The 26170-nt window shown below is 38.3% G+C and overlaps 1 protein-coding gene and 1 pseudogene across 1 annotated transcript in view; one reads left to right on the top strand and one right to left on the bottom strand.

The window, feature by feature from the left end:
• Nucleotides 1-1323: 1323 nt before the first annotated feature.
• LOC137201716 (S-phase kinase-associated protein 1-like) lies at nt 1324-6439 on the bottom strand (annotated as a pseudogene).
• A 200-nt stretch (nt 6440-6639) lies between these two features.
• The window catches only part of ETNK1 (ethanolamine kinase 1), a 68545-nt gene continuing 49014 nt past the window's right edge, over nt 6640-26170 (top strand). The window contains exon 1 of the mRNA XM_067695912.1: nt 6640-6816. Coding sequence (XP_067552013.1) covers nt 6661-6816 — 156 coding nt within the window. The 5' untranslated portion in view covers nt 6640-6660. The remainder of the gene's footprint in view (nt 6817-26170) is intronic.

The raw sequence follows: 26170 nt of genomic DNA on the forward strand, positions 1-26170 counted from the left end.
AGGATATTTCTTATCTATTTATCCATCTATCTGTTATCTATCAATCATCTATCTAATTATTTGCTTACTGAGGGACAGCTGGGTTGTTGCCAGTTATAAGCCATTAGGACTAATACTGCAGTGTACATTCTTGTACACACTTCCTCATGTACATATGTGGGATTTTTGTATATACCTGGAATTGAAATTTGTGGATGGTAAAGAATGTCTATCTTCAACTTGATTAAATACTGCAAAATTTCTCTCCATAGTTTTATTTTTTTTAAATAAATGTATCTTCCCATCAGTAATGTACACTTGGCCCTGTCAGAATTCAAAAACTTTTCCAATCTAATGGATGGGTATAAAATGCTGTCTGTTGTTGTTTTAATTTGCATTGCCTTGATTATTAGTTATAGAAGTATTATTTTTGTAAGTTTATTTGCTGTTTGGATTTCTTCTGAAAATTAATATTCTCTTCCCATTTTTCTCTTGGGTGGTTTGGTTTCTTATTGATTAGTGGTATTCTGAATACCAATCCTTTTTTCATCATATATGTCACAATTATCTTTTATCTTTTTTATGACTTAATTTCATGAAGTTTTAAATTTTAATGTTTTCAAATTTGTCAGTCCTTTTCCTTCAGGGTGTTTGCTTTATGAGACTTCTTTATAAAATCTTTCCTTAACTTGCAGTCATGGAGACTTGATCCTATATTTCTATATTTTCTTTTTCTTTTTTTTTTTAATGTGACTTACTTTTTATTGAAAGTATCTTGCATTCATGACTGATGCTTTCTGGGTTATGCCATACATTTTAACATTAAAGATTAAATTATTTTTTACATGCAAGTAGTGTTTATGGTTTTTCCCACATAGGATTACTGATTATAAAAAGATGACACACCACATGGGTTAAGTGTCTTTTTTAATTGAAAAGCCAGCAAACTGTCTAATTCTGTTTCCTCCCAAAACACAAACTGAATAGTAACTGAACCTCTAGCCAACATATTCAAAGCTGAGAGGATTAAAAATGCAAAAACAAGTCCTCAGATCCAATTAACGGAGCCCTGCTACATACAGGCTAATCAATACCAGTGGTACTCTGACTCCAGGAAGCTGGAAGACATTCTGATAACCCCACTCTGATAACATTTACCTCAAGTAGCCTTTTTCCAGTTTCCAACTCATGAATAAAGATAATACATTGTTAATTCTATTTCAGAAAACTTTTGCAAGTTGTTTTACTTACAATGCCAACTTTTAAAGCATATTTATTTATTTATTTATTTAATTTATTTATTTTTGGCTGCATTGGGTCTTTGTTGCTGCACATGGGCTTTCTCTAGTTGAGGTGAGCAGGGGCTTCTCTTGTTGCAGAGCACAGGCTCTAGGGGCCCGGCCTTCAGTAGTTGTGACTCGTGGGCTCTAGAGCGCAGGCTCAGTAGTTGTGGCGCACGGGCTCAGCTGCTCTGTGGCATGTGGGATCCTCCCAGACCGGGGATCAAACCCATGTCCCCCGCATTGGCAGGCGGATTCTTAACCACTGCACCACCAGGGAAGTCCCTACAATATCAACTTTTAAAAGTCACTAAACTAAAGTTAACCGGACAATAAACTAGGCAGAAATTGCTTTACAAAAAGAGGGAGAGCCCAAAATGCTACTTTCTATGGAGAACCCACAGTTCAATTTTATTCAGAGCAAAGAAAAAAGAACTTTTGATCATACTAGAAGAAACTGAGCCATAAGTTTGGAATCAGTACTGAAACTACACATGCAATGAGGACAACATTCTGCTAATACAACTGATTTGCTGCTGCATTTGTGGACTGTTTTTCTGATATTAACAACTATAAACAAAGCAGTGCAACTAGTATTTGGAACAATCCTTACAGTGTTACAGCATCAGACACAAAATGTCACTTCTCACACCACTGGTTCTCTTTGTGTACCTGGGCTTCCTCTTCTTCAGTAAAATCTTTTTTTTTTTTTTTTTTTTTTTTTTTTTGTGGTACGTGGGCCTCTCACTGCTGTGGCCTCTCCCATTGTGGAGGACAGGCTCCGGACGCGCAGGCCCAGCGGCCATGGCTCACGGGCCCAGCCGCTCCGCGGCATGTGGGATCTTCCCAGACCGGGGCACGAACCCATGTCCCCTGCATCGGCAGGCGGACTCTCAACCACTGCGCCACCAGGGAAGCCCCAGTAAAATCATTTTTGATATTGAATGTCTTTCGAATCTCCTCAGGAATTTTCCCCTTGATCATATTGGCAACAGTCCTGCAGGTAACATCAAGCAAACCTTTGATGTCTAAGTAGTTTGCTGCCAATATAAGCTCAAAAAGTGTTCCTTGGTCAACTTTCAGGAATTCTTGATCCCAAACAGGGATATCGTCTGTTCACTCTTCTTTGTCCTCACCATCCTCAGGAGGAGGCAGATCATCCTTGTGGTGGGTGCACCCCTGAATGACCTTTTTTAATATTGCTGCATTAACATTTGGCAAGGGGACTGGACCAACATCTCCTTCATCAACCATTCCCAAATCTTCCAACATGGTCTTAATAGTCACAGATTGTTTCACAATTTCAACATCAACTTCAAATATCTCTCCACCAGAACTCTGCAACTTAATTGAAGGCATGGTGTTAGGGCTCAAGGAGATGGCGGGCCAGCGGCTGATGAGAGCAGGGTGGCATCTGCAAAAAGAAAAACAGAAAAGTGGAAAACAAGGCCAACCGATCCTATATTTTCTTATACACTTTTTTCATTCATTCATTCACATTTTGAAAATAACTACTGCCTTGTCAAAGACATAAGTATGAACTAAAGCCTCTAGTTTACATGAGGGTTCACTCTTTGTGTTGTACAGTTCTATGGGTTTTGTAAAATTCATGTCATCTATCTGCCATTACAGTATCATACAGAGTAGTTTCACAGCTCTAAAATTCCCTGTGCCCCATCTATTCATCCTTCCTTCCCTCTGGCTAGACGCTTGGCAACCACTGATGTTTTTATTGTGTCTAATATTGTTTTGCTTTTTCCAGAATGTAATACAGTTGGAATCATTTTATAGCCTTTTCAGATTGGCTGCCTTGACTTAACAATATGCATTTAAGGTTCCTTTTTTTTTTTGGTGGATTGATCCCTCATTCCTTATTATTGCTGAATAATATTCCATTGAATAGATGTACCAGTAGTTTTTGTTGTTGTTGTTTTAGTTTTTTTTATTCTTACTCACCTATTCACAAATATCTTGGTTGTTTCCAAGTTTTGGCAATTATGAATGAAGATTCTATAAATATTCATGTGCAGGTTTTTTGTGTGGATGTACGTTTTCAACTCATTTGGGTAAATATCAAGGAGAATGATTATGGATCACATGGTAAGACTATGTTTAGCTTTGTAAGAATCTTCCAGACTCTTCCAAAGTGGCTGTACCATTTTGCATCCCACCAGTGATGAATGAGAGGTCCTGTTTCTGTACATCTTCACCAGCATGTGTTGTATTTCGGATTTCAGCCATTCTAATAGGTGTGTAGTGTTATCTCGTAGTTTTAAGTTGCAATTCCCTAATGACATGATGTTGAACATGTTTTCATATGCTTGTTTGCTGTCTGTATTTCATCTTGGGGTGAGGTGGCTGTTCTGATCCTTTGGCCATTTTTAAACTGGGTTGTTTTCCAATTGTTACGTTTTCAGAGTTATTTGCATATTTCAGATACAAATCTTTCATCAGATATCTGTTGTTGCAAATATTTTCTCCCAGTCTGTGTCTTGGATTTGCATTCCCTTAACACAGAGAAGTTTTTCACAGAGCAGAAGTTTTAAATTTTAATTAAGTCTGTAAGCAGATAGGCTAGGGGGGTCCCCAGAGAAAGAAAACCAGGCATGGCTTTCTTGACATAAGAGAAGCCATTTTTGGCCTAAGCCATTTTGTGATCTAAGCTTGGCTGCAATGCTTGCCCTTGAACAGGTCTCAGTAATTAATGATCTTAAGGGAACAAAGGAATGTAGCAACAGTGGAAAAGCAGTCAAGCAGCAGCAGTTCAGCTATAAAACAGTCCTAGTTCCTCCTCAGTGGATATACGTAATCTGATACATACCTTTGAGTTGTTCTACAGGAACTAAGCAACCCCCCACCCCCACCCCGGCCCTTTAGTCCAAGACTAAAGCTTGGACTCTGTTGACCTTTGCCCCAATAATATGCTGAATTCTCCTTAACTCAAGCATATTCATGAATATGCATGTTCCCTTAGCTTAAAACTTCTCCAATTTTGCTGTTCGAGGAGACGTTGCTTTGGGAAAGATCCCTGGTGTTCTCACTTGCTGCAAGTAATAAATACTACCTTCTCCAGCTCTTTGCCTTGGTTGTGTCTTTTGGCTTGACACCCACGAAGAGGTAAACCCTGTTTTTGGGTAACAGTGGGATCAAAAAAATTTTCCCATACAAATAGCAGTTATTCCAGTACTGTTTCTCCATCCTTTCCTAATTTTCAATGTCACTTTTATCATATTCAAAGATCTCACACGTGTGTAGGTCTTTTTCTGGAATCTTTATCATGCTCCACTTGTCTATTTGCCCATTCTTAAACCGTTATATCATAAATCCTGGTAGGATGTGTTCTCCCAACTTATTCTCTAACCCTCCCGCCCCGACAAAGAATTATAGCAGCTTCTCTTCAACCTTAAGTTTTGGTGTGAATTTTAATGCCACTTTAACAAGTTCTGTGAAATACGCAATTGAGATTTAATTGTAACTGCACTATACTTATTGGTTTGTTCAGTGAAAACAGATCTTTTTAATAAGTATCTTTTCTTATTCATGGATATGGTTCATTTCTCCATTAATATAATTTCATCCATAAGGGTCTTACACATCTTTTGTTAGTTTTATACTTAGGTACCTAATAGTTTTTTTTTTTTTTTTTTTTTAGGTCTTTCTAGTTATTAATGGATACTTCATTAAAATTACAAACTTGTATAATCCCCCAAATAATTTTTGTAATTTGCTATTAAATCATTTCACAATTCAAACCATAGCTTCAAAATTCTTAAAATGCCAACTGTTTAATAATAAAAAATACAAATTATACAAAGATACAATAGAGGGAATTCCCTGGTGATCCAGTGGTTAGGACTTCACGATTTCACTGCCGAGGGCCTGGTTGGATGGGGAGCTAGGATCCAATGGTGCCGCCCAAAAAATTAAAAACCAAAAAAACCCAACAACAACAGATACTACCTGAAATGTGAAATTAGTATATTGATTATTTCTCCCCAAATTGAAAGGAATGCATAATTTAGAGTTTCTCCTAGTATACGATTTAAAAAAGAGACTAAGTCTGGAAAATGTTGAATCAACTGTCTTGCTGTCTATAAAACTCTCTTCTCCTTCTTTTTAATTTATGAAGTTTAACTTTATTGATAGTGAGCTATTTATTTTGTGATTTACAAAGGTAAGTATGTTCTTTCTGAACAATCAGAATGTAAACTGATGTTAATGAGATAAACATTTTGACTGTTAATTAAGCTGAGTCCAGTTAGCGACTTAATTTACCACTAACAAACGTATTCACCATTTACCAAATGCTGCAGGCAAGACATTAAGAGGTCAAATCTCAACCCATTTTCCTGAAATCACTGGGAAAATTAGGAGGTCCCAATAAATTACTTGTGGATTACCCAGTTTCCAATATTCCCCTAGCAGGGGAATTAGGTGCTATAAGACAATGAGACTAAATGTTTGAAGGTAGCCCTTTCAAGGCCCACTCAGGGATCCCCTGAAACAGGCATCTAGCGGCTGAGCCCCAAAACTCCATTCCTTCCATCTTCATCCTACACTATAACCTGTTTTGGCTGACTCTGAATAACTCTCGGTATGATCAAACGTTTGGCCTTAAAAACACATCTTGAAGTGCAGTCGCTTTCTTACCCAAATATCTTAACTGTCCCAAATACCATGATCTCCGTACACTGCTGATGGGAATTTAGTTGCCAACCCAACCATGTGGTTAGTCCTCAGCACACAGCGGCTCCGAGGTCAAGGAGACCCAGTTAACCCAGCTTGCCCAGACTCAGGCCAAATTCAGAAGCTGATCCTGGAGTTATTTCAGGGCACTTCCCTGGCTTCCCAGAAAAACTCAGCCCTACCTCAAACCCAGACCCCAAGACCCTCCCGATCAGGTGAGCTAAAGCTTCAGAGCCTTTCGTTCAGAGCTTGGCAGGGCTCAGGATCATTCCAAGCGGGAGCCCCACGTTTTAAAGACTAGCAGCACGCACCGCACTGTCCGATAACGGCCGAGGAACCTAACTCCAGGCACTAGGCCCATTGTGCCCGCGGCTAGAAACCCCGCCTTGATCCTAACGCAGCCGAGGCCCTGCCCCGCGCGTGACGCCAGCGTCAGGCCAGTCCCGGCATGCTCCGCGCCCGCCGGCGGCCGAGCGCAGACGAGACGGATATTCCCCGTGAGCAGTCGCTGGTCAGTTCAGCCGCTATCCAGACCTGGGTCGGCGAGAGTGCCGCCACCAGCTGTTCTCCTACCGCTCTGCCGTTATTCTGAACGCCCCCAGCCCTCCCGCGAGGGCGCCCCGGGACGGAAGGATCCAGCAGCCTGTCGGCGCCCGCCGTTCTCGTGGTCGCCGTCGCCGTCGTAGTTGTGGTAGTCTCTGCCGTAGCCTGGGCCATGGCCAATTACATCCACGTCCCGCCCGGCTCCCCGGAGGTCCCCAAGCTGGACGTCACGGTGCAGGATCAGGAGGAGCAGCGCTGCCGGGAGGGGGCCCTGAGCCTCCTGCGACACCTGCGGCCGCACTGGGACCCTCAGGAGGTGACCCTGCAGGTAACGCCCACACCTCAGCCCCGGGTCTCAGCCGATCTTGACGCGGCCCCGGGGGGCCGGGGGGCGGGGGCGGTCTCACCATCCCTTCTAGTCTCCGGTGAGCCGGCAGGACCTCTGGGAACGTCGTCTCCCCCCGTTCTTTGGGAAGTGATCCTGTATTTCCTCCGTCACACCTAGGAAGGTCACTCCCCCTTTTCCTTCACCATTGCTTATTGAGGTCGTCCTGAGGGCGGCTTTTCTCTTTCCAGAGGCGGCTACGTTCGTGACGCACCCCTTCCACCTCGGGAAGGTTCCTGTTGATCGTTGCCCCTCCTCCCACTCCCCTGTCCCTTCTAAGTGCGAAAAGAACGTTTTCCACTCCCTTGCGAGGGGTCCTCGCTTATCGGCCCAAGCCACCATCTCCTCGCCTTTCACAAATAATGTGGTAATTAATCTCTGATCTTTTCATTTCCCTTCCCTCCCCTCCCCCGTCGGTGTACTCCCATTGATGCTCACCCTAAGTCTTACCTTCTCAAGTCCTGGGATTGGCGACAGTACTCGATTCCAAAGTAATGACCGAGGTCCTCATGGGTTCTTCGGTAGCCCTGAACACGTTATTTTATTTGTATCGGTACTTCTGAAAATGTTTTAGTCATCTTAGTAAAACTAACAATATCTGATGTTAGAAGGATCAGCGGCTTGTGAATATTTCTTTTTCCTGAGCCACAGTATTCATAGATAGACAAAAATTGGGAGAAAAAGTCCTTAAGAACCTATACATTTTTAAATAGCTTATTTCTAATAAGTTACGATTAAGCATACATGAAATTTATTTTGAATACTAATTTGTATTTAACTTTTGGAGTTTCAGATACTATATACGAAAATGAACCTCCTTTTCCCTTGCAAACACAGAGTAATTTTAAAGGCTGGCATATTTTAGGTTTGTTTCAAATCTGAGCAATAATGTAAGAGTATTCATTTGAAGTAGCCACATCATCTGCCTTATTTTATTGACTGATTTGTTTCAGCAATGTTAACTGACTTAACAGTATCTCAGATTCTTTGGTAAAGTAGTCACCTATACAAAAATGAATAAAACATGAACAGTGCCCTAGGGCCCAGAACAGTTCTCGACACTTCAGCTTTCATGAATGTTGGCTTCAGTTCTTACTGCCTAGAAGAGTTAGGAGCAGATTAAAAGGACCCATATGTTTTGGAAAAAAGTTAAGACAAAAATTTTGAAAATTTAAGGGAATGTTTGTTAGCCAAGTATGTAGGACATAGTGAATCCAAAATGATTTTCATGTGTAATTAAAAAAAAATAGTATATTTTCTTTAAGGAAAATTAGTTTAATTGAAACTTACAATTTGAAACTCTAGACTTCTTTAGTTTATTATTCATTAACTTATTTGTAGTTTATTATAGAAGATCTTTATATTTATTAAAATGAGTTATATTCTGGCAGTCAATTATAAATTAAACAGATATTAATTAAAAACATTGCTACTTCGTGGTAAACTCTGGTACTGGCAAACCATATTACTTTTTAAGCAGAGACTTAAGAGTTTGAAGCTTTGAAGACTGGAATTTCAGTTGATGTGTTTGTCTGTAGAACAGCAGGAATAGCTACCCAGAGGTACATTAGGTGTGTTTTTAATCATTTAATCCCCCGAACAACCATTTTAGATAGATACTATCTTTTTAGGTGAAACTCAGTGAAGTAAAGCCAGGATATCGGTTTAAAAAAAAAAAAAGGATAAAATATGCTAACATCAAACTGTTTTTTGATTGTTGTACTTGGGATTGAATCTTAATCTGATACCCATGTAGCAGCTTTTGACTTTAAGACCTTTGGACTCATTGTCCAAACTTCTAATATACTTATTTGTAAGTGAAGGTAAATACTACCATTTTTTTTTTGCCCTTAGGGTGATTGTTATTTAGAAATATAATCCCTCCATTTGCAAGTAAAGCTATTGATCCAGAAGCTGGAACAACTGCTAAGCAGAGTAGATGGTTATTCATCTCTCAGTATGGTAGATCTGACTCCCACATTCTAGGTCATTATAAACTCTGCTTTTATGATGCTTCAGGATTTCTTTAGTAAATATCAATGGGAATATTTTCTTTTGAGATTTGCTTTTATATCCTTTGAGGTATAAAGATAAACATCATACCTAACATAATAGTCAACAGATTAAAACAGGTATCAGTAATGTAGCCCATATTTTAAAAAGATTTTTTCTAAAATTCTTATGTGAATAAAATGCTTTAAACATACCTTAGAAGCTTACTCTAGTAATACTTATTTTACCTGGCACTTACTCCTACAGCTGAACTATTGAGAGCATTTTGGAAAATCCAGAAGCAAACAGAAAAAGACTTCAATGCATTCAGAATAATAGACGGCCCAGTCTTTGCTCACAACTTATGGACACAGGGGATAATATATCTCATTTTAGATAGAGTCTTAAAAAGTTTAATTATTTTTTCCCTATCTGTGCAAAATTAAAAGAATACAATATAAAAGGAGTGGTGAGCTTTGTGGAGTGTAGTATCTTATAATAGGCAGAGTGGTTCTAAAACAATACCAGTCACAATGTTTTTTATTTAATAATATTTTACTATTTATAAAGAAAGCACTTTCACATACATTCTCCCAATGACCCTGTGAGATAGATGTAGACTGTTAATATGTATTTTATAGTTAAATGAAAATGAACTTGGGAGTTTGTAATGGTAGATCTGAGATGAGAACTCATCTTATGAATTATTGCTCTTTGAGAAAAGTTTATGTTTGTATATTATGATTAAGACAGGGAAGCCATTTCTGTGTGAAATCAGTAATTTTTTAAAAATTAAATCTTTGGCTCATAGAAAGATTTTGCTTTAAGTTCCTTAAACATAAATTTGCATTACTTTTCCACATGTGACATTATTTTGGAAACGGGATTCACTTCAGCTTTCTTTTAAGATAGTTACTATCTAATAGTAAAGTATTTGAGTGGGTGGTAGGACCTAAGACTATTTGACTATGGCTAAGAGAGATGTGTTGTTTGATAGGTTCCTATATATGTGGATAACATGTGGCCAAAAAGTCAGGAGCCTACTGTACTAGTTTATTTTCAGGTATTAATAGCTGTGTGACTTGGACTGAGCAAACCACTTCACCTCTCTGGGACCTCAGCGTAGTGTAGTGGAAAGAAGATGGGTTTTTTTTGTTTTTGTTTTTGCGGTATGCGGGCCTCTTACTGTTGTGGCCTCTCCCATTGCGGAGCACAGGCTCCAGACGCGCAGGCTCAGCGGCCATGGCTTACGGTCCCAGCCGCTCCGCAGCATGTGGGATCTTCCTGGACCGGGGCACGAACCCGTGTCCCCTGCATCGGCAGGCGGACTCTCAACCACTGCGCCACCAGGGAAACCCAAGAAGATGGTTTTTGAGTCCTGATTCCAGCCTTTTGTCACCTTTGGCAAATTTTAAAATCTCTATAAAAAGGACTTACTCTCTACCTTGGAAAATAGTAGCATAGTAGAAAATAGAATTTAACAACTATAGTACTCATAGTCATTTTACTGCTAGTACTAATTTTACTACTTTACTACTAAGAGTATCAGGAGAATTAAATGAAATACGTAAAATTATACATAGTATGTTTTAGTACTCCAACTTCCCCCAGGCTCTCCCCCCACCATTTGTAAGTGGAAAGTTGTTATGAAAGAATTGTAAGCTCCTAAAATTCAGTAATTTTAACATGTATTTTTTTGTACTGGCATAATGCTACTTCTCAGCAGCATTCCTTGTAGCAGAAGGTAGCCATGGGAGAATGGAGGAGGGAAGGCTTAATAGAAGATGGGGTACCTGAACTGAGCTTGGAAGGAAAGATAGGAGATGGAATGGGGAAGTATTTCTGGGCAAAGAAAAACTGCTTTCACAAAAGCTAGACTATGAGTATCTTGGACAGAATGGTGTATGAACAAGAATAGAAGTGGGAGTGATTTTCAAATAAGGGAGTGCTTAGATACGAAGGTTTTATGCCTCTTTAAGGAGGTGGTATTTTATTATCTAGGACGTGATGGGAAGCTGGTGAATGTTTTTAAGCAGGTAAGTTATATCATATATATTTTAGAGAAGTGGCAGATTACAATTTAGGCAGCATTCATTGAAGGAAATGCTTTGAATTGGGGATTAAGTGATCACTTACAAAGGACATTGGTGGTTTTGAAACTGATGGTTATTGCACACTAAGGATGCTAAATCAGTATAGTGGGTTGAAACCACTTCAGTTTAAAAAGATGAGTTAAAATAAGATGTGATAGGATAGATCAGAGTGCATTGCAAGTAATAAGGTAAGTATTATCTTGTGAAGCTTTTAGTTTTATATAAAAGTATATATGCACTGAATTAGAGGATAAATACATTTCTTTCTGTGTATTGCATTAAAAAATGTTTGTGAAAGACTACCTAGGAGAGACTTATTTTAGTACAGACAAGCGGTGCTGGGATCCAAATTAGGATAGTGGCCTTGAAGATGGAAATAAGGGACAGATTTGACATTTCAGAAAATAAATGTTCAGGACTTGTTAATTGCTTGCAGGTGAGGAAGGAAGTGGGAAGCTTAAGGTTTTTTTTTTTTGTGGGTGACAAAAATAAGGGAAGTAATGAAAAGTATATTTAAGGAATCAGGTTGTATTTTTCAGAATTTTATCTTTTTTTTTTTTTTTCTTTTAATCTTTCGGCCACGCTGCGTGGCATGTGGGATCTTAGTTCCCTGACCAGGGGTTGAATTCACGCCCCCCTGCAGTGGAAACACAGAGTCTTAATCACTGGACTGCCAGGGAAAGTCCCCAGGATTTTGTCTTATAAGGAGTTATTTTGCTCTGATATATCTGATGGACTATAAATAGGTAAATTTTTATCACCCTTTTAAAAACTGTGAGACACAACAAACAAACAGAAAAATGAATGAAACATAAATTGTTGTAGAATAAATACCTTCGTAACCCCAGCCCAGGGAAAGAGAAAATATTACCGGCAGCCCAGAATATCTCCCCTTTCTCTTCCTGCTCCTAACTTTTCCCTCCCTCTAGTGGTAATCACAATAGCAGTTTAAAAAAAAATTGTTAACAAACAGAATATTTTGAATTAGTCATTTTTTCCAGTACTCTGAGAAAATATACTGTGTATGAATTTTTTAAATAAGAGACTATATGATCATGAAGTAATTTAGTTTTACTGAAAAGATATATCACAATATTAAAACTTTGAGTAGAAAACTACCCACTTCCTATTCATAGTTTATTAAAAAAATCAACTGTTTTGTTTTGTTTATTACCTTCAATTTCTCCCTTAAATATTTTACATAGTTGTTATTGAACCTTATGTACAATTTTTAAAAATTAATTTTTATTGGAGTATAGTTGCTTTATAATGTTGTGTTAGCTTCTACTGCACAGCAAAGTGAATCAGCCATACATATACATATATTCCCTCCCTTTTGGATTTCCCTCCCATTTAGGACACCACAGTGCATTAAGTAGAGTTACCTGTGCTATACAGTATGTTCCCATCAGTTGTCTGTTTTATACATAGTATCAATAGTGTATATGTGTCAATCCCAATCTCCCAATTCCTTCCACCCCACCCCTTTCCCGCTTGGAATCCGTACATTTGTTCTCTATGTCTGTGTTTCTATTTCTGCTTGGCATATAGGGTCATCTATACCATTTTTCTAGATTCCACATATATGCGTTAATATACGATATTTGTTTTTCTCTTTCTGGACTTACTTCACTGTATAACACTCTCTAGGTCCATCCACATCTCTACAAATGACCCAATTTCGTTCCTTTTTATGGCTGAATAATATTCCATTGTATATATGTACCGCATTTTCATTATCCATTCCTCTGTTGATGGACATTTAGGTTGTTTTCATGACCTGGCTATTGTAAATAGTGCTGCTATGAACATTGGAGTGCATGTCTTTTTTTATTTTTATTTTTTTTTGCGGTACGCGGGCCTCTCACTGTTGTGGCCTCTCCCGTTGCGGAGCATAGGCTCCGGACGCGCAGGCTCAGTGGCCATGGCTCATGGGCCCAGCCGCTCCGCGGCATGTGGGATCTTCCCAGACCGGGGCACGAACCCTTGTCCCCTGCATCGACAGGCAGACTCTCAACCACTGCGCCACCAGGGAAGCCCTGCGTGTCTTTTTTAAAATAAATTTATTTATTTATTTTTGGCTGCATTGGGTCTTCGTTGCTGCGTGCGAGCTTTCTGTACTTGCTGTGAGCGGGGCTACTACTCTTCATAGCAGTGCACAGGCTTCTCATTGTGGTGGCTTCTCTTGTTGCGGAGCATGGGCTCTAGGCGCACAGGGCTTCAGTAGTGTGGCACACAGGCTCAGTAGTTGTGACTCACGGATTATAGAGCGCAGGCTCAGTAGTTGTGGTGCACAGGCTTAGTTGCTCTGCTGCTTGTGGGATCTTCCCGGACCAGGGATCAAACCCATGTCCCCTGCATCGGCAGGCGGATTCTTAACAGCTGCACCACCAGGGAAGCCTCATGTGTCTTTTTGAATTATGGATTTCTCTGGGTATATGCCCAGTATTCTGGCTCATATGGTAGTTCTATTTTTAGTTTTTTAAGAAACTTCCATATTGTTTTCCATAGTGACTGTATCAATTTACATTCCCACCAACAGTGCAAGATTGTTTCCTTTTCTCCAGACCTTCTCCAGCGTTTGTTTGTAGATTTTTTTGATGATGGCCATTCTGATGGGTGTGAGGTGATATCTCATTGTAGTTTTGATTTGCATTTCTCTAATAATTAGTGATGTTGAGCTTCTTTTCATGTGTTTGGCCATCTGTATGTACAATTTGTATTCCGTTTTTTCATGTAGCCTTTCATAAATATTTTCCCATGTTGGTATGGTATTGACCACAATTTTTGATAGCTACAGACATAATATTTGGTCATGTTAAACATCATGTGACTTAATTACTTTTAAAGTGAGGTTTTAAAAAAAATTGTAAAGAGTATAAAGAGGAAAATTAGAAAGGCTCATATTCTAACCCTGTTGATTTTGTTTAAAAAATACAAATGATACATGCCCTTAAAAAACAAGGCTATAAAATGAAAAGTAAAAAATCTAGCCCCCCCAACACTGAGTCATTCTCCCCAAAGATAATTTTGTGAACAATTTCTTTTGAACTTATAAAAAATTATCAAATTATAGATTTACCAGCGTACATTATCTACCTATGTTTATAAATATAGTAAATATAACTATATTCTTTTTTGTATACATAAGTAAGTTATTCTGTATCTTGATTTTAAAAATAATATATCTGAGACATCTCCATGTCAGTATGTATAACCTGCCCCATGTTTTTAAAAAAAAATTGAGTTGTTTTTATTTTTTAGGTATTAAAAAAAGTATTGCAGTGATCTGCTTTTATACATATATTTTGGATAACTTTTCTAAGTATATCCATAGAGTAAATTCTTATTAGTGGAATTAAAAGGTTAAAAGTAAAAGAAAAAAAATCATAATCTTCAAGGAATTGGCTCACACAAGTGTGGAGGCTGGTAAATCTGAAATTTGTAGGGCATTCTCTGGTAAGCTGGAAGCTCTCAGGCAGGAGTTGATGTTGTAGTCTTAAGGCAGCATATGTTCAGGAAAACTGAAGTTTTGCTTTTACAACTCTTCACCTGATTGAATGAGGCTCATTCATGGGAACTAATCTCTTTTACTTGAAGTTATCTGGTTAATACGTCTGCAAAATACCTTCAGAGCTGCATCTAAATTAGTGTTTGAATAACTGGGTATTGTAGTTAATCCAAGTCGACACAAAACTGTTATGCTGTTTCTCAGTTTCATATAATTTATACTTCTCAAAACAGTGTTGGAAAGTATCCTTTTCTCTATACCTTGTCCAACCTCTGATATTAAATTAAAAAAATTTTTGCCGGTTAGATACATGAAAATGGTATTTTGTTTTGTTTTTACATTACTTTTAATTTTGTTATTTTTGAAGATGGTGGAATCCAATAGTTACTTCCACAAAACGGTTAACTGACATGCATTAATTCCATCTTTCTAGGCTTATGGGCTGGTCCAGTAGCCATTGTCTTAAAGAATAATTGAAGCTTGTCTTTCCCGTTGTATTGGCCTGTGCAAGCTCATTCATTTGAATTCAGTAGTTAATCGGTCATTTTAGACCATAAATAAATATCGAAACTCTGCTTGGTATCTTAATCATCTTTAAGGACTAAAGAAATTTCATAGTAGCTAAGGTAGAGTTTAATATTTTTATCATCTCAGGGTTTGTAGTTGCAGGGCAGTGTCACGTACTGAAAGAAGGTATTGGATTATGTTTTGGGCTTCTCAAGATGACCTTCAAGTTCACTGATAATCACTTTAACTTCTAAGGTGTCATTAAAACTGTAATTTCTTTTTGTCCACCGGGTATTCTGTATTGCTTCAAAGAGCAACCTGTGCAGGTTTGGGCAATTCTTTAAGTTCCTAATTGATATGGTCAATTAGTCCTGGCTGAAGGGTGAATTTATGTCTTCTGTTACAGTACTAAAATAGGGAAAGTGTTACTATAGAACATATTTATCTCAGTATTACATTCTGGCAAAGGAGACAGAACCACCTCTCATAATACCTGTTCCAGCACTCCACTTTGCATACAAATATTCACCATCAACAGTGGCATCCTCATGTCCTCGCAGGGTAACTTGCTCCTTTAAGAGTCTCTCACATAGGTTTTGGATTCAGTGCATTGGGCTTCCCTGTCAAAAGGTTTCTTCTCTACCTCTAGGCCATTTTACCCACTTATGTGAATTTGGCCTTGGGTTCCCAGCTGCTGAGGGTTGGGCCAAGATCTTGGCCTCACAGTCAGTTTGCTTATTTCCAAATTGGTGGCAGACTCTTAATATCATCTTTGTACCCTGGCTTTTTAAAATCTCCCAAGCTAGAGTAAATATGGTGGATTTGTTCGGGGCACTCAATGCTGGGAGACCACTAGCAGGTCCCATCAGTCCATCCAATCTGATAATGCTTCATTAGAAAGTTTTGCTTCAACCCCATCAATGTCTGCTTTATTCATCCAGTTTTTTGATAACCATGAAAAACTTTCACTCTATTGGGACAAGTCATTTGCCATCTCCCTTATCTTTTCTGCTTACTTGTAATTTAGTTTTCTTACTATCATCCCTAAGACCTGTAAAGGGAAGCTTGAGACAGCAAATCAGATCCAGCATCCTGAACAGTTTATGTTGGTAACAGGAGAGTTACATGGGGGACCCATGTAGAAGGAGAAACCTTTATCATGGTATTCACCATGACCTAGGGGTGGGGCATATTAAGTGGTTGAATATCCTGGTCGCTGTAAGGCCAGTCTTGTATGGCCTGCATATGCAGTATATCAGCCACTTCATCTGGAGTGATTGATCCACTTTGCATGCAGAGGAAGGACCGCACAATTCCCCTTCTCAGGAAACCGACTTAGTAGCCACTTCTATCCATTCTTCCAGTCTAGCAGTCTTGCTGGGATTAGGTTGCTGTATGTTTGGGTTAGTTGCAGCCATTCAGGACTGTTCAGTAGTAAGCTGTGGGTCCTGCATTAGCCTAAACATGCCATGGACTTCAAACCATAGATTGCTCCTAACTTGACCATTCTGATGATGAGACAACTTTACACTATATCCTCAGGTTTCAGTAGTTTCCTTATTTTGTGCCCTTCCCACCTGAATCATTTTGGTAAACAGAGGATGAGTTACAGAGGTCAAAGAAGAGTTATCTGCTGTGGAGCACGAACTCTTTTGTGACAGTTCTGTGCTTAGCAGCCTGATGTTGTATCGGACCATCTGGAACCCGGGTTGGTGCAACATCAAGATCTACCCTATAACGGTCTTTATCTTTCTGTCGTAGGTAGTATGGCTAACAGCAGCCAAGGAATCACACATTTAGCCAATTTCTCATTATTTTGCACTTTATTGTGGATTCAGGGACAGCTGTTCTGGGGTTGGAGCTATCATTTTTAGGTTTCACTTACTTTTACCTCTTGTAATAGATGACAGCATGCCTGCTGTTTCATACTGTGGGGAATCTGGCAAACACCTAGGCATCAGGGATTGATCATCCACTGCCCCTTCCTTATTCGTTTTTCAGATAATACTTAACAATGTTACAGTGAGTCTAGGGTCATGCTAGCGAACCCATAAACTTGAGGGTGTATCCCTGAAACAGATTAAGAGTCATGACATCAGGTTTTTATCCTGTTTTGCCATTGTATGACTTTGGAAAAATATGAGAACTTACCTAGGTCATAGTTTTTTCATTCTACAAATTGATCATTCAGTCTATATATATAAAAGCAAACATTTATTGAATATCTCTGTGTTCTATGTTCCACTCTTTCTCAACGTTTTAGTAATTACTCTCTGAAGAGAAGGTTAAATTATGTTAATTTTTACCTAACAGGAGAAATTAAATACTGAAGAATAGGATTTTGCAGGTAGGGTCGAGCTTTAGAGAGCCACAAACCATTGTAACATCTCTAGATTTTTTTCTTCCCTCAGTAACCAACTTTTGCTCCTTTGGTGGTGATATCATCTCTGTTGAAAATGTAATACATGAAAGAAATTTTATTTTATTTTATATATATATGAGAGGATATGTATCTGTATGTATATCTGTATCTCCTCTTTAAGATAGTAAATTAAAATTAATTAAATTTAAACCAAAGTACTAAAGTACCTATGCATTTATTTTCAGTTTTAAAAACCTTATCGTTTTAGGAAATTTTCTCTAGGGTTACTGTGAGTTGAAGGTAATCAAAAGATTAATTGGCAGTACATTTTTTCTGATCTGAATATTACATTAACTCTTTTCTAGTTAAATTTGTTGTTGATGTGTGATATACATAATAAAAAGTGCACAAATCTGAAGTGTAGAACCTGATGAATTTTCCTACAAAGCAACCACACCCATGTAATAAGTATCCAAGTCAGGAAACAGATTTGGGAAATGGTACCCCAGAATCCTCTCTTACACTCTTTTGGAGTCACTATCCATCAACTCTCCCCAAGCAAGTGTTACTCCTATCCTGATTTTATATCGTAGCTTTCCCTCTCTATGAATTTTTTTTAATGGAATCGTATGGTATATACTTTTTTTTGGGGGGGTGGCATATGCTAAAGTTATGAGATTTATTTCTGTATATATAGTTAGTTCTTTCTTATTCTCATTGTAAGAATATACCTCAGTTTATTTATCTTCTGTTGGTGGACACTTGGGTTGTTTTCGGTTTTTGGCTATTACAAATTATGCTGCTGTGAACATAGCTGTATGTTTTTTGATGAGTGTGAATATCTGTTTCTGTTAGGCGGATACTTAGAAGTAGACTTGCTGGGTCATCTGGTATGTATTTTTAGCTTTAGTAGATACTTTAAGTTTTCCAAAGTGGTTGTGTCAATTTATACCCCTAATGGCAATACTGTATGAGTGTTTCAGGGGTGCTGCATTTTTACCAACAATTGTTATTATCTGTCTTCATTGTTATCATTCGGGTAGGCATTAAGGGTATCTTATTATGGGTTTGATTTGCATTCTCTTAATAACTAGTGCATCTTTTTTCTGTGGGTCGGATATTTGAATGTCTTCTATTTTGAGATGCCTGTTCAAGTTTTTTTGGCTAATTTTTCTCCTGGATTATTTTTTTCCTAATGATTTGTAGATGTTCTTTACATATTCTATATTTGAGTTCTTTTTAATTTTTTTTGGCCACGCTGCACGGCTTTGCAGTATCTTAGTAAGGATTGAACCCAGGCTCCCCAGCCGTGGAAGCGCGGAGTCCTAACCACTGGGCCGCCAGGGAATTCCCGAGTCCCTTTTTTTTTTTTTTTTTTTTTTTTTGCGGTACGCGTGCCTCTCACAGTTGTGGCCTCTCCCGCTGTGGAGCACAGGGTGCGGACGCGCAGGCTCAGCGGCCATGGCTCACGGACCCAGCTGCTCCGCGGCATGTTGGGATCTTCCCAGACTGGGATCTTCCCAGACTGGGGCACGAACCTGTGTCCCCTGCATTGGCAGGCGGACTCTCAACCACTGAGCCACCAGGTAAGCCCCCGAGTCCTTTTTTTAAAGAAATGTATTATAAATGTTTTCTGCCAGTTGGTGGCTTGTATTTTCACTCTTAATAGTGTCTTTTGATAGTCTTAACACCAGTTTTTCAATATTTTCTTTATGGGTAGCATGTTTTGTGTCTTGATCTCTTCCTATGCCGAAGTCCTGAAGATATTCCTCTATGTTTTATAGAAACTTTATTGTTTTGCTATTTTACATTTTGATCTGAAATTGTTTATGGTGAAGGTGGAGGAGGTCATGACTCATTTTTCTTCCGAATGGCTCTCAGTATCCAGTGATCCAGTATCACTTATTGAAAAGACCATTTTCTCCCCATTATAGTGTTTCCTGAAACCACCATTTTTCCACCATTATAGTGTTACCTTTGTCATAAACCAGGTGGCACTGTATGTGGGTCTCTTTATGAATTCTGTTCCTTTAGTCTGTTTTGTCTATTATTGTATCAGTATCACAGTGTCTTGACTACTCTCAGGTTTTGCTTCTAGGTCTTGGTATGGTATAGTTACTATAATCCTTGGTATGAGACACTAGCTTTTTTTTTTTTCTTCTTTAAAATTGCCTTGACTGTTCTTGGCTTTTTAAATTGCCATGTAAATTGTAGACTCAGCTTTTCAATTTCCTCAAAAGAAACTAGATGACATTTTGATTGATATTTTTGTGGAATCTATAGATATTTGAGGAGAAGTGAATTCATTAACAATATTGAGTCTTAGAATCTATAAATATGGTATATCCCATTTATTTATTTAGTTTCTCTCAAACTTTTGAAGTTTTCAATGTAGAGATCTTGCATTTTTCATGTCATTTTCCCCCCAGAAATTTGATGCTTTCTGATATTATTTAAAGAATATCATTTTAAAAAAAGGTTTGCTGTTGATATAGAGAAATTCAATTGATATGTTAATACATTGAATTTTTCACACGTTCTAATTATTTCTTTTAATTTAGATACTTTGTGCATTTTCTCTGTTTCTGCAAATAATGACAGTTTTGTTTTTTGCTTTCCTATTCCTACTTCTGTTGTTGTCATGTCTTTTTTTTCCCCCACATCTTTATTGGAGTATAAATGCTTTACAGTGTTGTGTTAGTTTCTGTACAACAAAGTGAATCAGCTATATGTATGCATATATCCCCATAGCCCCTTCCTCTTGAGCCTTCCTCCCACCCTCCCTATCCCATCCCTCTATCGTCACAAAGCACCAAGCTGATCTCTCTGTGCCATGCAGCAGCTTCCCACTAGCCTTACATTTGGTAGCGTATATGTCAGTGCTACTGTCTCACTTCATCCCAGCTTCCCCTTCCCCTACCCATGCCCTCAAGTCCGTTCTCTACGTCTGCCTCTTTATTCCTGCCCTGCCACTATGTTCATCAGTACTACTTTTTAAAATTCCATATATATGCGTTAGCATACGATAATTCGTTTTTCTCTTTCTGACTTACTTCACGCTGTATGACAGATTCTAGGTCCATGCACTCCACTACAAATAACTCAATTTCGTTCCTTTTTATGGTTGATATTCTACTGTATATATGTGCCACATCTTCTTTATCCATTCATCTGCTGATGGACATCTAGGTTGTTTTCATGTCCTGGCTATTATAAATACTGCTGCAATGAATATTGTGGTACATGTCTATTTTTGAATTATGGTTTTCTCAGGGTGTATGCCCAGTAGTGGGATTGCTGGGTCATATGGTAGTTCTATTTTTAGTTTCTTAAGGAACCTCCATACTGTTCTCCATAGTGGCTGTATCAGTTTACATTCCCACCAACAGTGCAGGAGGGTTCCCTTTTCTCCACACCTTCTCTAGCATTTATTGTTTGTAGATTTTTTTTTTTTTTTTTTGCGGTTCGCGGGCCTCTCACTGCTGCGGTCTCTCCCACCGCGGAGCACAGGATCCGGACGCGCAGGCTCAGTGGCCATGGCTTACGGGCCCAGCGGCTCTGCGGCACGCGGGATCATCCTGGACCGGGGCACGAACCCGCGTCCCCCGCATCGGCAAGCGGACTCTCAACCACTGCACCACCCGGGAAGCCCTGTTTGTAGATTTTTTGATGATGGCCATTCTAACCAGTGTGAGGTGATACTTCATTGTAGTTTTGATTTGCATTTCTCTAATGATTAGTGATGTTGAGCATCTTTTCATGTATTTGTTGGCCATCTGTGTCTTCTTTGGAGAAAAGTCTATTCAGGTCTTCCACCCATTTTTGGATTGGGTTTGTTTTTTGATATTGAGCTACATGAGCTTCTTGTATATTTTGGAGATTAATCCTTTGTCAGTTGCTTCATTTGCAAATATTTTCTCCCATTCTGAGGGTTGTCTTTTCACTTGTTTATGCTTTCCTTTGCTGTGCAAAAGCTTTTAAGTTTCATTAGGTCCCATTTGTTTATTTTTGTTTTTATTTCCCTTACTCTAGGAGGTGGATCAAAAGGATCTTGCTGGGATTTATGTCATAGATTGTTCTGCCTGTGTTTTCCTCTAAGAGTTTTATAGTGTCTGGCCTTACATTTAGGTCCTTAATCCACTTTGAGTTTATTGTTGTGTATGGTGTTAGGGGGTGTTTTAATTTCATTCTTTTATGTGTAGGTGTCCATTTTTTCCAGCACCACTTACTGAAGAGTCTGTCTTTTCTCCATTGTATATTCTTGCCTCCTTTGTCAAAGATGAGGTGACCATATGTGTGTGGGTTTATCTCTGGGCTTTCTGTCCTTTTCCATTGATCTGTATTTCTGTGTTTGTGCGAATACCATACTGTCTTGATTACTGTAGCTTTGTAGTATAGTCTGAAGTCAGGGAGCCTGATTCCTCCAGCTATGTTTTTCTTTCTTAAGGTTGCTTTGGCTATTCGGGGTCTTTTGTGTTTCCATACAAATTGTAAAATTTCTTGTTCTAGTTCTGTGAAAACTGCCATTGGTAATTTGATAGGGATTGCATTGAATCTGCAGATTGCTTTGGGTAGTAGAGTCATTTTCACAATATTGATTCTTCCAATCCAGGAGCATGGTATATCTCTCCGTCTGTTTATGTTATTTTTGATTTCTTTCATCAATGTTTTATAGTTTTCTGAGTACAGGTCTTTTGCTTCCTTAGGTAGATTTATTCTTAGGTATTTGATTCTTTTTTATTGTGATGGTAAATGGGATTGTTTCCTTAATTTCTCTTTCTGATCTTTCATTGTTAGTGTATAGGAATACAAGAGATTTCTGTGCATTAATTTTGTATCCTGCAACCTTAAAATTCATTGATTAGTACTAGTAGTTTTCAGGTGGCATCTTTAGGATTTTCTATGTATAGTATCATGTCATCTGCAAACAGTGACAGTTTTAATTCTTCTTTTCCCATTTGTATTCCTTTTGTTTCTTTTTCTTCTCTGATTGCTGTGGCTACGACTTCCAATACTATGTTGAATAATAGTGGCAAGAGTGGGCATCCTTGTCTTGTTCCTAATCTTAGAGGAAATGCTTTCAGTGTTTCACCATTGAGAATGATGTTTGCTGTGGGTTTGTCATATATGACTTTTATTATTTTGAGGTAGCTTCCCTCTATACCCACTTTCTGGAGAGTTTTTATCGTAAATGGGTGTTGAATTTTGTCAAAAGCTTTTTCTGCATCTATTGAGATGATCATATGGTTTTTATTCTTTAATTTGTTAATATGGTGTATCACATTGATTGTTTTGCATATATGGAGGAATCCTTACATCCCTGGGATAAATCCCACTTGATCATGGTGTATGATCCTTTAAATGTGTTGTTGGATTCTGTTTGCTAGTATTTTGTTGAGGATTTTTACGTCTATGTTCATCAGTGATTTTGGCCTGTAATCTTTTTTGTGTGTGTGATATCTTTGTCTGGTTTTGATATCAGGGTGATTATGGCCTCATAGAAGGAGTTTGGGAGTGTTCCTCCCTCCACAATTTTTTTTTTTTTTCCTCCGCAATTTTTTTTTTTTTGCAAGAGTTTGAGAAGGATGGGGTTAACTCTTCTCTAAATGTTTGATAAAATTCTCCTGTGAAACCATCTGGTCCTGGACTTATGTTTGCTGGAAGATTTTAAATTACAGTTTCAATTTAATTAACTGTGATTGGTCTGTTTATATTTTCTAATTCCTCCTGGTTCAGTCTTGGAAGTTTGTACTTTTCCAAGAATTCGATCATTTCTTTTGGGTTGTCCATTTTATTGGCATATAGTTGCTTGTAGTAGTCTCTTATGATCCTTTGTATTTCTGTGGTGTCAGTTGTAATCTCTCCTTTTTCATTTCTAATTTTATTGATTTGAGTCCTCTCTCCTTTTTTCTTGATGAGTCTGGCCAAAGGTTTATCAATTTTGTTTATCTTCTCAGGGAACCAGCTTTTAGTTTTATTGCTCTTTGCTATTGTTTTCTTTGTTTCCATTTCATTTATTTCTGCTCTGATCTTTGTGGTTTCTTTCCTTCCACTAACTTTGGGTTTTGTTTGTTCTTCTTTTTCTACTTGCTTTAGGTGTAAGGTTAGATTGTTTATTTGAGATTTTTCTTGTTTTTTGTAGTGAGCTTGAATTGTTGTGAACTTCCCTCTTGGAACTGCTTTTGCTATGTCCCATAGGTATTAGATCGTTTTGTTTTCATTGTTATTTGTTTATAGGTATTTTTTGATTTCCTCTTTGATTTCTTCAGTGATCTTGGTTATTTAGCAGCACACTGTTTAGCCTCCGTGTGTTTGTGGCTTTTACTGTTTATTTCCTGTAATTGATTTCTAATCTCATAGCATTGTGTTCAGAAAAGATGCTTGATACGATTTCAGTTTCCTTACATTTTCCAAGGCTTGATTTGTGACCCAAGGTGTGATCTATTCTGGAGAATGTACTGTGTGCACTTGAGAAGAAAGTGTACTTCTGCCTTCGGGTGGAATGTCCTAAAAATATCAATTAAGTCTATCTAGTCTGTTGTGTCATTTAAAGCTTGTGTTTCCTTATTTATTTTCTGTCTGGATGATCTTTCTATTGGTGTGTAGTGAGGTATTAGAGTCCCCCACTATTATTGTGTTACTGTCGATTTTTCCTTTTATGACTGTTAGCATTTGCCTTATACATTGAGGTGCTTCTATGTTGGGTGCATAAATATTTATAATTGTTATGTTTTCTTCTTGGATTGATCCCTTGATCATTATGTAGTGTCCTTCTTTATCTCTTGTAACTGTCTTTATTTTAAGGTCTATTTTATCTGATATGAGTATTGCTACTCCACCTTTCTTGTGGTTTCTATTTGCATGGAATATCTTTTTCCATCCTCTCACTTTCAGTCTGTATGTGTCCCTAGGTCTGAAGGGGGTTTATTGTAGACGGCATATATACGAGTCTTGTTTTTGTATCCGTTCAGCCAGTCTGTGTCTTTTGGTTGGAGCATTTAATCCATTTACATTCAAGGTGATTATCAATATATATGTTCCTATTACCATTTTCTTAGTTGATTTGGGTTTGTTTTTGTGGGTCTTTTTCTTCTTTTGTGTTTCCCACTTAGAGAAATTACGAGGATTCGCTTGTATGTTATTTGTTACTTTTCCCTTGCTGCTTTTAATATTTTTTCTTTGTATTTAATTTTTGATAGTTTGATTAATATGTGTCTTGGCATGTTTCTCTTTGGATTTATCCTATATGGGACTCTCTGTGCTTCCTGGACTTGATTGACTATTTCCTTTCCCATGTTAGGGATGTTTTTGACTATAATCTCTTCAAATATTTTCTCAGACCCTTTCTTTTTATCTTCTTCTTATGGGACCCCTATAATTTGAATGTTGGTCCGTTTAATATTGTCCCAGATGTCTCTGAGACTGTCCTCAATTCTTTCTGTTCTTTTTTCTTTATTCTGCTCCCTGGCAGTTATCTCCATCATTTTATCATCCAGCTCACTTATCTGTTCCTCTGCCTCAAGTAATTCTGCTATTGATTCCTTCTAGAGTATTTTTAATTTCAGTTATTATGTTGTTCATCACTGTTTCTTTGCTCTTCAGTTCTCCTAGATCCTTGTTAAATGTTTTATTTTCTCCATTTTATTTCCGAGATTTTGGATCATCTTTACTACCATTACTCTGAATTTTTTTCAGGTAGCTTGCTTATTTCATCTTCATTTATTTGGTGTCGTAGATTTTTGCTTTGCTCCTTCTTCTGTAACTTTTCTTTTTTTCTTGCGGTACACGGGCCTCTCACTGCTGTGGTCTCTCCCCTTGTGGAGCAAAGGCTCCAGATGCACAGGCTCAGCGGCCATGGCCCACGGGCCCAGCCGCTCTGCGGCATGTGGGATCTTCCCGGATCGGGGCACGAACCCGTGTCCCCTGCATCGGCAGGTGGGCTCTCAACCACTGTGCCACCAGGGAAGCCCCATACTTAGTTTTTTAATTGGATTATTTAGTTCTTTTACATTTAATGTAACTACTTATATGGTTGAGTTTTTCACTGTACCATCATACTTTTTTTTCCTCTTTGACACATCTTTTATATTCCTGTTTTTCACCTTTATTTTTTCTTCTTTCTGTGTGTTCCAAATCTCAGAGGAACTCACAGTAAATATGGAGTGGCAAATATAATTAAGAAATTACAGTACATTGTTTTTGTTTTTGGCTGTGCTGTGCAACATGTGGGATCTTAGTTTCTCGACCAGGGATTGAACCTGTGCCCCCTGCATTAGGACTGTGGAGTCTTAACCACAGGACCGCCAGGGAAGTTCCTACAGTGCATTTTAGTAATGCTATATATAGGTCACTAGCAAGCACTGAGAAGTATTTATGTCTTATCTGAGTTTAGGAATTGTCTCCTGGAGGTTATAACTCCTGTGTTGGAATTTTGAAGGAAGTTAGAAGTTAGTGAGGCGAAGGAAAAGAAGGGTGAATTTGTCAGGTAGATCACTAGATAACTTGGGAGGTATTGTGGAACTTGTACACCCTAAGGAACTTAAACTTTATCCTCTAAACAGTGTGGAGTCAGTTGAAGATTGCCAGTCATCATGTTCATGTTTGTATTTTAGATGGATTATTTTGGTGGCAGTTAGTGAGTGAATTTTTTTGGAAGGTGGGAAGGTGGTTAAACTGGCGTAAGAGAGACCAATGAGGTTATTAAAATACTGCAGATAGGAGATTGACAAGGGGATGGAGAAACAGGAGTGGATTTAAGAATTACCTAGGAAGAAAACATTTTATGTGGGGGATGGAGAGGGAGGGGTCAAGGTGACTGAAATGTGCCTGAGT

The sequence above is a fragment of the Pseudorca crassidens genome, chromosome 11, assembly GCF_039906515.1.
Source record: "Pseudorca crassidens isolate mPseCra1 chromosome 11, mPseCra1.hap1, whole genome shotgun sequence".
NCBI classification, from domain to species: domain Eukaryota; kingdom Metazoa; phylum Chordata; class Mammalia; order Artiodactyla; family Delphinidae; genus Pseudorca; species Pseudorca crassidens.